The sequence below is a fragment of the Heptranchias perlo genome, chromosome 8 (assembly GCF_035084215.1).
Source record: "Heptranchias perlo isolate sHepPer1 chromosome 8, sHepPer1.hap1, whole genome shotgun sequence".
Lineage (NCBI taxonomy): Eukaryota > Metazoa > Chordata > Chondrichthyes > Hexanchiformes > Hexanchidae > Heptranchias > Heptranchias perlo.
In genome coordinates, this window is record NC_090332.1 from 90,808,406 (window position 1) to 90,824,736 (window position 16,331).

The following is a 16,331-nucleotide window of genomic DNA, read 5'->3' on the forward strand; positions in this document are numbered from 1 at the left end:
TTGATGCTGTCGCAGCGATGCCGTCATCGTGGGGGATACTGGTGTAGAGTGACGAGACGTCCATCGTGGTGAGAAGTGTTCCTGGTTCAACAGGTCCGTGGGTACTGAGTTTTTGTAGAAAGTCTGTAGTGTCACGACAGAAGCTGGGGGTTCTCTGCACATTTTCTTTCTATGGACCCACGGTGAGGAATCACTAAAGAGACTACACGATAACATCAACAAGTTCCATCCCACCATCAAGCTCACCATAGACTACTCCTCAGAATCAGTTTCTTTCTTGGACACACGAATCTCCATCAAAGACGGGCACCTCAGCACCTCACTCTACCGCAAGCCCACGGACAACCTCACGATGCTCCACTTTTCCAGCTTCCACCCTAACCACGTCAAAGAGGCCATCCCCTATGGACAGGCCCTGCGAATACACAGGGTCTGCTCAGACGAGGAGGAACGCGATGGACACCTACAGACGCTGAAAGACACCCTAGTAAGAACGGGATATGATGCTCGACTCATCGATCGACAGTTCCGACGGGCCACAGCGAAAAATTGCGTAGACCTCCTCAGAAGACTAACACGGGACGCAACCAACAGAGTACCCTTCGTCGTCCAGTACTTCCCTGGAGCGGAGAAACTACGCCATGTTCTCCGCAGCCTTCAACATGTCATCAATGATGACGAACACCTCGCTATGGCCATCTTCACACCTCCACTACTCGCCTTTAAACAGCCACCCAACCTCAAACAAACCATCGTTCGCAGCAAATTACCTAGCCTTCAGGAGAACAGCGTCCACGACACCACACAACCCTGCCACGGTAACCTCTGCAAGACATGCCAGATCATCGACACAGATACCACCATCACACGAGAGGACACCACCCACCAGGTGCACGGTTCATACTCCTGTGACTCGGCCAACGTTGTCTACCTCATACGTTGCAGGAAAGGATGCCCCAGAGCATGGTACATTGGCGAGACCATGCAGACGCTGCGACAACGGATGAACGGACACCGCGCAACAATCGCCAAACAGGAGGGTTCCCTCCCTGTCGGGGAACACTTCAGCAGTCATGGACATTCATCCACCGACCTTCGGGTAAGCGTACTCCAAGGCGGCCTTCGAGACACACGACAACGCAAAATCGTCAAGCAGAAATTGATAGCCAAGTTCCGCACCCATGAGGACGGCCTCAACCGGGATCTTGGGTTCATGTCACACTACACGTAACCCCACCAGCGAACAGATGTTATCTGTTTTTAATATAACGGGTCATTGACTGTCTTCCTTATCTCTCTCTCTCTTTTTTTGGGGGGTTTGTATATTCGGTGGCCTTTTTAGGTGACACCTTTCTGTCTGCTCACTGTGATTGCCTTGGCAACGGGCAGTAATCACCAGGCATTGTTCTGTGATTTTAAAATGCGAAGGATTCGAAAATGTCATTTCCACACCACCTGAGGAAGGGGGAAGCCTCCGAAAGCTTGTGGGATTAAAAATAAAATTGTTGGACTATAACTTGGTGTTGTAAAATTGTTTACAATTGTCAACCCCAGTCCATCACCGGCATCTCCACATCATTCTCAAGGTCAATTAGAGATGGGCAATAAATGCCGGCCTCGCCAGCGACGCCCACATCCCATGAACGAATAAGAAAAAAGAGGAGCAGGAGTGGTTCTCTGGACTCCACAAAAGAAACCAGGGCCACTGCCTCCCAGAGCACAACCGCCCCCCCCCGCAACTCCTCTCCTCTTTCTCCGAGCCCAGAGACTAGCCCAATATTGGTTTGGATCTAGCGGGCTGCCCTGGGGCATTTGTTTTCCACCCGCAGCCTGCTGACCCTTTGTTAACGTACCGGGCCTCCCGCTGGCATGTGCCTATCCCGTAGTTTCAGCTTTGTGTGTTTTCTTAAGATACTGAAATGCCCTTACATGCAACCACTACTTTTTCAAGGACAAACGTTACCGTGTGCACAGCTAAACAAGCTCTTCTGTCTTTCACTTCATACGGGGTGCTTGGAGGAATGGGCCAGTCACTTCGGTGACCACCCAGGCACTTCCAGATCCACAGCTGCTGCCACATTCTCACTAACTCTGTCCCGCGTAACATCTTACCTGCATAAACACCACTACAGAGACACGCACTCATGAGGAATGAGTTAGCCAGCCACTGGGCTGTTACTGAGCACCAGTGAGAATGAGGGAGAATGGCGTTCCTCCTCAGAGGGGAGAGGAAGAACTGCCCTCGGCTGAGGAGTGTCGGAACACAGATTTTGGGGCCCAGTCTTCAGACGATCATCAATCATGTGGAGGACGTGGAGATGGTTTCCATACATATAGCTGCAATGATAAGTGGGAAAAGTCCAATATCTGCATCTGCAACACATTGCAGGAGGTTTCTCATGACCTGCAGAACATCCTGAAGACCGTGACAACCTGGGAGATTGCTGAAGCATTAAGATCAGAAAAAGCTTCTAAGGATATTGGAGGCTTCCAGATGGCATCTAACAGTACTTCAATGGATGCTTTGAATGGGACACTTTCACAGGGTTTCCAAGACCTAATGGCATGTCAGAAACTGCACCCAGCACCTGCAGTGAACTGCAAGGAGTGGGCACAGATGTCGCTGTCTCTCCAGAGTGGCAATGAACTGCCTTCCCTGTGGCCCCTCCAATGGTTTCTCATGAGGTAAACATGGGCCAGGCACACCTTGCTACAGCAAGGGCCAGGCTGCTGGAAGCTGATCCCTCATGAGAGTCACCTCAGGTCTCTAAGGCTCCAGGGGAGCTATCCCAGCCACCCACTGCTCAGCCTCACCTCACTCAGGGAGCTCTTTGTAAGACTAGGTTAGGAACTAGAGTGAGTTAGCTGGTACAAAAGGTAGTCACAGTGTTAAGAAGTAGTTGTAGAAAAGGAGAATTGGTTTTGTTGCCATTTCTTAGTGAATGTTGTTAAAAATAAAGACAGCTTGATCACAGAGTTGAGAGTTCATTTCTGGGTATCCTTTCAAATTTTGGGAGTTGGATGATGGCAAATGCAGACTTGTGTCCTATGAAGGGCCTTGGCAGAAGCCTTGGAAAGTGATGGATTTTGTGATGGTGTGAGGGGGCGGGAAGAACTGGCAGGTGTGAAGTGACTTTTTTTGGTGAGTCGACCTTTAGTTCTTGAAAGTTCTGGGTTATCAGTTGTGCTCTCTTTACTCTGGCAGCTGGCTCTCCTGTTCCACTTCTTGTGCACCCTCCTCATGCTATGGGGCTGTCTAACCCTAACCTTATTGGTCTATAAGACCTTGGTGACTGATTGTCTTTGGTGATGCCTGACTCTAAAAGCCTCCAACCTAGCAGCTTCAGTATCTTCATCCTCCTCCTCTTCATAACATCAAAAGGTATTGCCATTGAGAAATCCATGTTTAGAGTGTATTCTGAGTAAAGCTGAGAAAAGGTATCAGCAAATTTCCTGATTCAACCCCCGAAGTACTAAAAAGATCACTTTGCAGGCAAAGAAACACCAACTTTCAGTAGCAGCAAGTTAAATGATTTCCTCAGTGTGGTATCCACCATACGGATATCTTGCAGCATTTCTTACAACTATTGATATAGTGCAGTTGGGGGATGTAGGTGCAGTTTTTTGTGGTGGATTTGAAGCGGTCGCCTTTAAGAACACATTTTACTCTGTTTACTGTTCAAATTCGCACATAAACGGGCAGGAATTTAGAAGAGAATCCAGCCATCAACTCATGAATGCAAGGCCTCAAAATGGCTATGTTCCACATACATATTTCTTATATAGTTTTGAGTGACACACTTTCCATATTTTATCACCAAAAATGTGAATGAAGTAAGTAAGCAATATTCACTTCCATACTGTCCATCATATAATATAACTGAATATTAAAGCTGGCCAAAAACATTCTACATGTTTATCCCTGCTTACCATTTACTGTACTGGTCAGGTGAAAGAATGTATTCCACCGGGTATATTACAGGTAATATTATATAAATAATAACTAGTAAATTTTGGTAACTGACAGCCCAGTTTCTTCATTATCAATTTTATTCCAACTTTCCCAGAAATTTTTCAATTTTTATCTTTATAAAATCTACATGAAAATTGGGAGGGAGGATAGAAAAGAGAAATTAAAGTTACATTTTCCATGTGAGAAATGGGAAGGGAGGGGAACGAGAACGTCAATGTCATGAAGATGTTCAGAAAAACTTCTACATACATTGCACTTAAAAGTCTGTTTTACATAAGAACATAAGAAGAATCATAGATTGGTTAGAGCACAGAAGGAGGCCATTCACCCATTGAGCCCATGCCAGCTTTCTACAAGAGCAACCCAACTAGTCCCACTCTCCCACCTCTTCCCCCTAGCCCTGCAAATTTTTTCCCTTCAAGTACTTATTCAGTTCCCTTTTGAAGGCCATGATTGAATCTGTCTCCACCACCCCCTCGGGCAGCGCATTCCAGATCCTAACCACTCGCTGGGTAAAAAAGTTTTCCTCATGTCGCCTTTGGTTCTTTTGCCAATCACCTTAAAAGAACATAAGAAATAGGAGCAGGAGTCCGCCATACAACCCCTCGAGCCTGCTCCGCCATTCAATAAGATCATCCACCTCGACTCCATTTTCCCGCCCTATCCCCAAAGTCTGAAAAACCTCGATCTGCAATCCCAGTGGTTATGGTGCCTCCCAGCACTAACCACACTGAAGTATGATGGGTCGGTGGGAGGTCGGCCAGCCCTATGCTGCTGCAACCTCCAGGCTGGGTGTCGCCTTCAGCAAGGGTGGGTGGGTGGGTGGGGGGGGGGCAATTAAATCAACGTGTACTTTCATCTTCGGCGGTCCAAGCCTCTTCCCTGGCCTGGAACCCCCGTGTGTGGCCTACTCGTACCGTTCTGGACTATCTGACTCAGTGTACCGGCCTCCAGGCATATAGCAGGTCCGGCTAAGGCCGGGAAAGCAAGATCTCCCAGTACATTCCTAACCCCAGCCCATGTCCCCACCCCATTCCTTTTGCATCATTGGCCTCGTAAGGCGCAGATGGAACCCCCGTCCCTGAAGGCCCACTGGAAACTCCCAAAATAGGTCACAAACTGGCCTATTTCCATGCTGTCCCATTGGACCCCCACAGAGTTATGGCAGGCGAGTCCGTCAGAACCGGCGAATAAATTCAGCCCCATCATTTTTCAATATTTTCTCTAATTCTCTTTAATATAGCAAAATTAGGAAAAATATAATTAGATAACTTAAAACAAAATTTTAAAAAATTATTTATAGTAAACAGGTAGTTTTAAACATTTTAAGACAATAATTCCCCTGATGAAAGAGCTAGGGATTTCAGCTTATGTGATCTTGGGGTCACTAATTTGAAATACATTAAATAGTGCTGGGAAGTGCATGAACACAGCAAAGAGCAAGAATCAACTGAGAAACAAAGAGGTCGTGAGGCAGAGCAGGTGGGGAGATTAAGAAAATATGAAGGAAAATGGGCAGGAAGACAAAATACTGTGTGCAGATTGGGAATTCCAGCAGGGGAATTCTAATGGTAGCAGGCTGTAAATAGACATAAATGTTGCAATTATTATAATAATTATTTATAGGGTTTTACTGTTGATTGTCTACCAGAGACAATGAAAAGTGCTTCTTACAACACCAGGATCCATCTCTACATGCAGTTATAAGAGATGCACAGAATCAAACTGTGTGAGGCTCACAAAATTGCAAGATTTCCGAAAACTTTACAAATTCACACATCATCCATCAATGTTTGAGTAAAAATGGGTAAAAACTATTAAATAATAATTTGAAAACTCAGATATTTACTTGGGTGGAGGGGGGGTGGGGAGAATCAGTAAAAGCTGAAAATGAAGAACCATAGCAATGACACAACTATGTTGCATGAAAAACAGTAAGGTTCTTATAGGCAACAGCATATAATACATAGAGTAACAGAATGTTACACTATTCGATCATCCATAACACAATCAGATCCTACTTAAGCAATTTCTGCCAGCTTTTAAAATAACATTTTCTCAGGCAACAATTATCTTAAACCTATACTACAGGCAGATAGAAACAGGGATAACATTGAGCTTGTGCATTTACCAAGTGGCACACAGTTTATTTGAATGGAAGTGCAAACTTGATGTATTATAAGATTTTATATATTCTGTTATATGCATACATACCATTAATAAAATGGTGAGCGACTGATGCACTCCCTGGAAAATCAGACATCAAGGCCATTGAGGCTCAGCTTGCTCCAACGCAGATGGCATATGTAAAGGGCACTGTGAGCCTGAGCACTAATTTCCATTTAAATTAGGCAGCCATCCCATAATGTAGCTGGGATGGGGTTGTGTTTGTGTGTGAAACGGAGAGTGAAGGTTTGGGATTTTGAGTTGAGTAGTTGAAAAGAATTAATTGTTAGAAGAGAAAGGAAGAGAAAAGACTGTGGGTTCAGGGAGGCTGATGGTGGTGAGTTGGAAACAGATCGATAATGGCGAGTGAGTGATGAAGTGAGAGTTTGGCTGAGTGATGGGAAGCAGTGAGAGGTTAGAGGATGAATGAGGAGGAAACTTACAGGTTCCAGAGAGCTTGTTAAAGAGTGGTAAACATAAAAGAGATTGGTGAGCTGAAGTGTGAGCGGAAGAAATATAGTTAGAGTGAAGGAGAGAATGAGGATGGAAAGTATACATAACTATAAAAATAAGCACTGGGGAGGGGAGTCTCGTGGATTGGGTGAATTCATTTTTTTTTAAAAAACAGCTGTACATAGATATTACATAAAAGAGTTTTGCTGGCAGTGACTCAGTAACTGGGGAAACCTATATTATTTATTTAAATAATACAGGTTCACTATGGGGGATGCCTTTCAACAAACCCACCCTCTGCAATGTCCCAACCCAACCCTACTCCACTACAACTGGAGTCGCACCCTCTTGCCACATCTAAGTCCTCAGCAGATTGGCTGAACTAGGATGGGGATTCTGAATTTGTCAGGATTATGGCAGACGTGCTGAGGTTTTACAGCGCACGGTTTGTCCTGGAACTTAGTAGCACTGAGAGGGATGGTCCTGTAGTTTGATGTAGTTTAGTGAAGATTCTGGAGTTTGAGCAGCATGAGACAGAGCTGGACAGAGTATTTGTGTCTCTAGAGATTAAAATGACACAGAAAAAGGAGGCTTATGACAAGTGTAAGGTTCACAAAGCAGTTGAGTACCAGGCTAAACACAGAAAGTACAGAGGAGGTCTAAAAAAGGGAATAAGAGGGGCAAAGAGAGAGTATGAGTTTGTTATAAATGAAGGTAACAAATTTCACCAACTATATGATGAAAATTGTAGTCAAATATAGTTTAATATACTGTACCTTGGCTCCTCCGATAGACAAATAGGTAAATATTTCATGCAATGTGATACTGAGCCAAAGAGACCAGAAGGGTATAGGTTTGATTCCAAGTTTCTGCTGGATCACGTTATTGACAATGGGGTGTTAAAATTGTTCACATTGTCCCTGGCTTTGTGGGTGGGGAGCAGTGTAGCACCCTGTGACTCCTGCTTACGTATCTGCATGTGAATGTCTGGTGGAAAGGATTGGCTTGGCTACAATGGCCCCACGATCAAGTCACTCACCAATACTCAATGTCACGCGAGGAATGGCTGCTTGGGCGATGTACAGTAGAGCTGCTAGTTCTATGGTAACTCATTATAAGTTACCACTTTCAGGGAAGGAAGGGTAATGGGAATAGTTAACAAAATATACTGTACCTCCAAGCTAATTTTTTGAAGTAGGAAAATGTTTTCTAGTGAAAACACATGGGCTTGAATAAATTATACAACACGACTTGCTTCTTTTTCTACTTGCAATGACTGCGTACCAGTATTGGCAATGATGTTAATTCTAGAGTCACGGCAACCAGAATTACAGATATAATTGATGCATATAAACTGTATATACATCTTGTGGTACAGTACCTGTTTCAAAATATCACTGTACAAACTTAGTTTTGTTGCAGCACAAAGTTTCAGTCTCAGTTTATATATGCATTACAACAAACAACAGACAGCTTACAAGTTCAGCGGCAAACATGAAAGACAGGAAAAGTTCATGCAAGCAGGAACAATTGCATTTTATGCAGATCAAACAGCACAATGTAATTAGAATTACCAAAAGAATCAAGGTCAGTTTCAATGTTAGTATGTTCCTCTCCACCTCCCAAAATAGAGCATTCAGCGCCTTCCTCATTAGTATCTATCCCAACATTATCATCTGTAGGAACAAGAAAATTAGCAAAAGCAATCATAATACATTGCAACATTGAACACACCATTAGTCATTAATTAGCATTTCCACGTTAGTCCATGCAAAAATGAGACACTCAGTGTTGTAGTGAAAATGGGTAGTTTATTATTCTTAAGCTTACTTGTAGAACATCTGTAGAGAGTAAAGACCCACATTACAATGCATGATTGGAGTTTGTACGGCATTACATGTGCTGCACCAATAACAAGCAGGGCTGGAAAAGGCAGCCTAGCACCTGCTGCATATTTGTAGGCAGTACTAAATCTAGTTTAAAGTTCTAAAATATGCAGAGGCAGCCTACTGTACTGTTTTAAAATTTATAAAAGAGCTGACTCTTCCCTTGCCTCTTTTCTGTTATTAGAAATCTCATCAGCAGTTGGAGGTCAGCAAGCAAAGCTTTGGACATGCTTAAAGTGCTTATATATTGCAGGTCATGTCTCAGGAGAAGGGCCTAAGTGCTTTGCTTTCCTGCATTTACTTCCTAATTGCGCAGCCAATCTCCCTGTAAACTGTCTGGCAGGTGGCTTCTGATATTGTGCAGAAGTGCAGACTAGCTGTGAGAGTCTGGCTAGTGCAGATGCAGGAAAGACGAGCATCATGAAGTCAGCAACTAGTGATGTCATGACACCACGACAGGGAATCACCGGGTCCTAATACGCATCGATGTCATGATGTTGCTTGATGACATCACTACCAGAATTACAATGCTACCACTGAACAGCGTATTTACTGGTCCGAAGAAAACTGGTAGCAGTCAGGAAGATGCACTCAGAAAACAGGGCCAATGGTCAAAAAAGAATCCGGCAGGCTTAGCTTTTAGTTGCCGCCAGCTATCTGAGACCCAAATGTTGGTACAAGAATATTAAGAAACTTAGGTATAGTTTCCCAGTTTAAACACTGTGTGAATGGGCAGTACAATTGCAGCAGCTTTGTAATAGAAACACCTCAGGTACCGCACTGCTTGGAACAGTATATTGATGACAAGAAAGAAAGAAAAATAACTTCCATTTATTTATACAGTGCCTTATGATGTCCTCAGGATGTCCCAAAATAATTTAATTAAGAACATTTGTGTTAATTTCCTTCCCCTATCTCTCCCGAAGATAAAGTCAAGCAATGTTGCTGCTATCTCTATAATCTTCAAACTCCCTCCTAAACAGATAATTATCCAGCTCCTTTTTGTTGATGTCAGTTGATCCTGCATGATTTGCTCTCTCAGAGAGCTTTCACTATCCGCTAGGGGAACAATTTCTTCTAATCTCTAGCCTTGTTCGAAGCTTGTTAATTTTGTACTAGTGTTTTCTAGTCCTATGCTCATTGCCCAACATAAATAGTAAAACCCAGGAAGAAAGTAGTCAGGAAATGGTTTGAAAATAGTTTGTTAGAGAAATAATCTAGAGAAAAAGACTTGATTAGTAAAGCTGCAAAATCTGATTGGTTTCTCTCTCCACAGATGCTGCCTGACCTGCTGAGTATTTCCAGCATTTTCTGTTTTCATAAAGTATTAAAATGTTTAACTAAAATAATATGTTTAGTTAAGTAGTTAGGGTTACTATTATAGTAATAAAGCTATTCTAGACCTTGAGTACTAATGTAATATTAACGTTCTTTGCCGCATCAATTGCTCAGGAAGGCACACATTTCCCTGGGCTGCCAGCAGTTTAAGGGCTAAAGTTGCTCTTTTGCATAAGGTACAAGTGATGATCATCTTCCACTCAACATAATCATGTGAGCAATATGAAGACAATCAACAAAACATTTTTGGCAAGCTGAATTGGGGCTGTGAAAAGATTTGGTGAGACCATATCTGGAGTATTGTGTGCAGTTTTGGTCTCCTTATCTGAGGAAGGATGTCCTTGCCATGGAGGGAGTGCAACTAAAGTTTACCAGACTGATTCCTGGGATGGCAGGACTGACGTATGAGGAGAGATTGGGTCGACTAGGCCTATATTCACTAGAGTTTAGATGAATGAGAGGTGATCTCATCGAAACATATAAAATTCTAACAGGACTAGACAGACTAGATGCAGGGAGGATGTTCCTGATGGCTGGGGAGTCCAGAACCAGGGGTCACAATCTCAGGATACGGGGTATGCCATTTAGAACCGAGATGAGGAGAAATTCTTCACTCAGAGGGTGGTGAACCTGTGGAATTCTCTATCACAGAAGGCAGTGGAGGCCAAGTCATTAGATGTATTCAAGAAGGAGATAGATATATTTCTTAATGCTCAATAGATATGGGGAAAAAGTGGGAACAGAGTACTGAGTTAGACGATCAGCCATGATCATTTTGAATGGTGGAGCAGGCCCGAAGGGCCGAATGGCCTACTCTTGCTCCTATTTTCTATGTTTCTATGTTTAACACAGATTCCTGGCATCTCTTTGTAAACTCCCAAAATATCTAGGTTGGAAATACCAGTGGTAAAGAAACGTCACGTGAATTTTGGACAGGCATCAATCGATTTTCCCATCAGCTAAGCTATCCTTATCTGTGGTACGTGCATTATGACGAATATGGGATGAGGCACCAAAAATACTGGGCTGAAATTGGTCATCATAATGGTCATCTGGGCATAAAACAGGGGCAAAAATTACCAATTTCGCAGGGTTAAACCCTGTGCCCCAGGGAGGCCTGAAAAACATTTGATGCCATATTGGCTTAGGATCATTTTTAGGCATTTTCCTAAAACAGGCATTAGGCTTCTTTCATATGCTAATGAGGGATCTAATGCTCATTAGGATCCCTCAGGGAAATTGGGCTTCCCTGAGCAGAGCAGGGTCATGTTATGCTGATGTGGCTGTGGTCTAGTAAGCGGCAGCCACTGTAATGGTAAGTAAAATTTTAAAACTTTTAAAATATGGAGCCAGGAGACCCAAACACCTCCTTCTGTCCTGGAAATGTTTGGTCCCCCTCCTGCTGTCCCCCCCCTTCCCCCTGGGATCTAAGATCGGCAGGGCCTGCATGTCCCCAGACTTGTTGGGCTATCCCTGTGCTCCCCCGCATCCTCCCTGCCGCCCCATTAATATCAGGGCCTATGTTTCAATTCTTTTATTAGTTGTGCCTTCTTCAAACAAAGCGGCACATGCAAATTTATTTCTTTGTTGATGACCTGCAAGCCAGTGCCAGTAATAATTGCAGGGTGGAGAGCACAAAAGCAGAAAGTCCCAGTTCATATGTATTTACCCGTACTGGAAGAAGAAACAAAATTATGCTGGCTATTAATGATTGCACTGGGATTTCATGAAAGGGTATACTCTTTTACAATAAAAAGACTAAGTAAGAAGTTTTACTAACCTCCAGTTGCCTTTGATCTTTCTCTCAACTTTTCTGTAGTCAGTTCACTGTAGTTGGGAAGTTCAGACATCTTAACACCAGATCGAGCTTCTGCAATTAGCTGACGAGCTCTCTCTCTCAACTGGCGACGTCGCTCTTCATCTTGGTGCTAGAAGATATTGAATAGCTGCCATCACAGTAATTGACAAAAACGCAATTTCCTTGCAAAATTGATCATCGTGATAGCAAACATGGTGCATCAGACAGCACAGTCAACACTTCTATCTGTGGACGAGCCATATATATTCTACTTTAACCTAAAATTGTTCAAAATGGAGATGAAGTTAAAATATTACACTTAGATATTACTAAATCAAAACTCATTAATCCTATATGTATTTTGATATGTGGAGGGAAACTGATCACACAGTAAGATACTCCCTTTGCAGCATCGTTATACTAGGAAGGTACTCTCCCGTTCGTTACATCGATGCAAAACAGTTTTCCATAATTTAATTTCTTCACCTCGTCAATCAAAAATTATTTTGTTCTTGCATGCAATTCTTTAACTAAATGAGCAGGCAGATAATGTGTTCATGCCAACAATATGATTCTATGAATGGCAGTCTTGAAACTACCCTAGAAGGTGTCCAAGAGATTGTGGGGTTGACTGGTCCTCTGACTTCCCCTTGTGGGGACATGCTCTTCATTTATGCCAAAGACTAATTTAGATTTGTAATATCATTGCAAGCAATTTAATCAAATATTAGTTTATTAGAAAACCATTGTCACATTGCAGGCCAAATATACTTTCCATTTATATTTAGTATCAATACCTATTATGTAATGAGCTGTGTGGTAAAACACAATATATCTGAAGAATGTTATACATATTCAGTATTACATTAGACAACACTGATTTTTTAAAAAAGTTTTGTGCTTGGCATTTATTGTCTCCCCTATTTAGATTGTTGTACAGGTAGTGTTCCATGACAACACTGTAATTGAAAAGGGGGAGACAGAGATGGATGTATGACCTCCAAAGGAGTGATCTAGTGAAACACATGATAATAATTAAGGCAATGAATAACCATATAGCACCACTTAAAAATGTTTGGCTATTTCCTTTTAATGGGCATGTGACTGATAGCTTAAACTTGCTAGACAGATTTGACAACAAAATTACTCCACTGGTGCTGTGCTCATGTATAATCAATTTCATTTTTGTTTTAAATCTAAATTCTTGAATGTGTAGTTGCAACAGACCCAGCCATTTATAACTCTCTGCAGTTAAGAACAAAAAATACTAACTACAAATGCTGGAAATCTGAAATAAAAACAGAAAATATTGGAGATACTCAGTAGGCTAGTCAGCATATACTTCTATAAGGTCCCACTCAGTCAGATATTTCGATGGCTGGAAAGCCCATTTCTCTAGTCTTTCTGATTAAAATGAACAATCTGTAGCTCGTCTCTGCACTACTCCCTTGCACCTGGGTAACCAGATTTGGATATAGTACTCAAGGTATGGACTGACCAGATTATGCATGATTTATATAGTTTATGCATGATTTCCTTTGACTTGTACTCTACTCTGTTGGCTATGCAGTTTGTTGATTGCACCTCCAAATGATTGGATGTGTTCAATGCCTAGTCTACAAACACCTTTAGATTTCACCCACAGTTATTTTGAGATTATTTATGGGGTACTTACGGCACCAATTTGTTTCCTATGTTCACTTTACATTTGTCCACATTAAATTTCATGTTTGGGGATTTCACACACTTACATATTTTAGCTAACTTGTTTTGCAGGGCCCTGGCTGCCTCCCTCCTCAGATTCAACTATCCTTCCAGTTTGGTCTGATCTATGAATCTGACCAGTTTGCATTGACTTCACGTTCTTAATATAAATTAGGAACAATAGGGATCCTGGCCTTCAGGATCCTCCTCTCAGCACTTCGCCCCATCCCTAACAAATGTCTACTCTTTGCTGTCCTTCAGCCAATTTCTTACCCGTATTGAAGTACATTTCCCATTGCTTTAAGCTTAAGTACAAGCCTTTTGCGTGGAACTTTGTCAAAGGCTTTTCGAAAATTTGGGTACACCACATAGGAGAACTTTCCACAGTCCATTTGGGATTCGAGGAGGGAGAAACCTCCCCTTCTCAACACATGTTGACTACTATCATATGGTCAATGGTTCAAGTTTATTGCTGATGGGTTTGATTACTTAACCCAGTATTGATGGACCTGGCATTGCCTGGATCTGTTTTGTCACTCTTTTTGAAAATGGGCACTGCACTAAATTGTAAACTTGAGTAAGAAGAACTGTTTTATTTGGAATAGATCTATCATACAAAATTAAAATGATTAGGGGCCTAATCTTAATCCTTCAAAAACACAAAAACAGGATTTCCCTTTACATTGATTGATCAGATGAGCCTGGAAAATTAGATAATTGAAAGCAAATAAATCTCAAAGAAACACTAGGCAGAATAGTCTTCCAGGAAAATCAATTGGGTAAATTTTGGCTTCTGAAAAATTATGTAGAATTTTGAATCAATTAAATAATGCCACTAAACATCAAGGAACACCAAAGGGCAGTTGGATTCTCAATAGGCTTGTTTCATGCTGGTCACGCACAATATTTATGCACATGGTTAGAGGACGGGGAATAACTGAATTGGACCAATATGGGGAAGGGCAGGGGAAGAGGACGGGGGTCGGGGGGGGGGGGGGGAAGAGGACGGGGGTCAGGGGGGGGAAGAGTACGGGGGTCAGGGGGGGGGAAGAGGACGGGGGTCAGGGGGGGGGGAAGAGGACGGGGGTCAGGGGGGGGGAAGAGGACGGGGGTCAGGGGGGGGGGGAAGAGGACGGGGGTCAGGGGGGGGGGGAAGAGGACGGGGGTCAGGGGGGGGGGAAGAGGACGGGGGTCAGGGGGGGGAAGAGGACGGGGGTCAGGGGGGGGAAGAGGACGGGGGTCGGGGGGGGAAGAGGACGGGGGTCAGGGGGGGGGGGGGAAGAGGACGGGGGTCAGGGGGGGGGAAGAGGACGGGGGTCAGGGGGGGGAAGAGAGCTATGGAGGTAAAAAGAGGTGTGGAGAAGGAGCTGGAGTCAGGAGGAGGGAGGGAGTGTGAGGAGGATGGAAGTGGAGGTTGAGAGGGAAGAGGGGGGAAAGATGGGATCTGGAGGGCAGGGAGGGGCAGGGGGCGGAGGGCGAGGGGCGGAGGGCGAGGGGGCGGCGAGGGGGCGGAGGGGAGGGCGAGGGGGCGGAGGGGAGGGCGAGGGGGCGGAGGGGAGGGCGAGGGGGCGGAGGGGAGGGCGAGGGGGCGGAGGGGAGGGCGAGGGGGCGGAGGGGGAGGGCGAGGGGGCGGAGGGGAGGGCGAGGGGGCGGAGGGGAGGGCGAGGGGCGGAGGGGGAGGGCGAGGGGGAGGAGGGGAGGGCGAGGGGGAGGAGGGGAGGGCGAGGGGGAGGAGGGGAGGGCGAGGGGGCGTAGGGAGGGCGAGGGGGCGGAGGGGAGGGCGAGGTGAGGGGACGGAGGGGGCGGAGCCGAGGGGAGGGCGAGGGGAGGGCGAGGGGAGGGCGACGGTGAGGGCGACGGGAGGGAGTGGAGGGCGACGGGATGGAGTGGAGGGCGACGGGATGGAGTGGAGGGCGACGGGATGGAGTGGAGGGCGACGGGAAGGCGAGGGCGAGGGGAGAAAGAGGGGAAGGAGGGGAGAAAGAGGGGAAGGAGAGGAGAAAGAGGGGAGGACGATGGGAGGGCGAGGGGACGGAGGGGAGGGCGAGGGGACGGAGGGGAGGGCGAGGGGACGGAGGGGAGGGCGAGGGGACGGAGGGGAGGGCGAGGGGACGGAGGGGAGGGCGAGGGGACGGAGGGGAGGGCGAGGGGACGGAGGGGAGGGCGAGGGGACGGAGGGGAGGGCGAGGGGACGGAGGGGAGGGCGAGGGGACGGAGGGGAGGGCGAGGGGACGGAGGGGAGGGCGAGGGGACGGAGGGGAGGGCGAGGGGACGGAGGGGAGGGCGAGGGGAGGGCGAGGGGACGGCGAGGGGAGGGCGAGGGGACGGAGGGGAGGGCGAGGGGACGGAGGGGAGGGCGAGGGGACGGAGGGGAGGGCGAGGGGACGGAGGGGAGGGCGAGGGGACGGAGGGGAGGGCGAGGGGACGGAGGGGAGGGCGAGGGGACGGAGGGGAGGGCGAGGGGACGGAGGGGAGGGCGAGGGGACGGAGGGGAGGGCGAGGGGACGGAGGGGAGGGCGAGGGGAAGGAGGGGAGGGCGAGGGGAAGGCGAGGGGAAGGAGGGGAGGGCGAGGGGAAGGAGGGGTGGGCGAGGGGAGGGCGAGGGGAAGGCGAGGGGAAGGCGAGGGGAAGGCGAGGGGAAGGCGAGGGGAAGGCGAGGGGAAGGCGAGGGGAAGGAGGGGAGGGCGAGGGGAAGGAGGGGAGGGCGAGGGGAAGGAGGGGAGGGCGAGGGGAAGGAGGGGAGGGCGAGGGGAAGGAGGGGAGGGCGAGGGGAAGGCGAGGGGAAGGCGAGGGGAAGGCGAGGGGAAGGAGGGGAGGGCGAGGGGACGGAGGGGAGGGCGAGGGGACGGAGGGGAGGGCGAGGGGACGGAGGGGAGGAGGAGAAGGAGGGGAGAAGGAGGGCGAGGGGACGGAGGGGAGGGCGGGGGGCGGAGGGGAGGGCGAGGGGGCGGAGGGGAGGGCGAGGGGCGGAGGGGAGGGCGAGGGGCGGAGGGGAGGGCGAGGGGCGGAGGGG

At 46.7% G+C, this 16,331-nt stretch overlaps 1 protein-coding gene across 3 annotated transcripts in view; it reads right to left on the bottom strand.

Moving 5' to 3' along the window:
• Positions 1–16,331, bottom strand: part of ehbp1 (EH domain binding protein 1) — a 377,463-nt gene that overhangs the window by 72,342 nt on the left and 288,790 nt on the right. For 2 of the 3 annotated variants that reach the window (XM_067989529.1, XM_067989530.1), the window contains exons 16-17: positions 11,597–11,744; positions 8,167–8,268 (exon numbers count right to left, since the gene is read on the bottom strand). In XM_067989529.1, coding sequence (XP_067845630.1) covers positions 8,167–8,268; positions 11,597–11,744 — 250 coding nt within the window. The remainder of the gene's footprint in view (positions 1–8,166; positions 8,269–11,596; positions 11,745–16,331) is intronic. The other variant, XM_067989531.1, reaches the window with a different exon arrangement.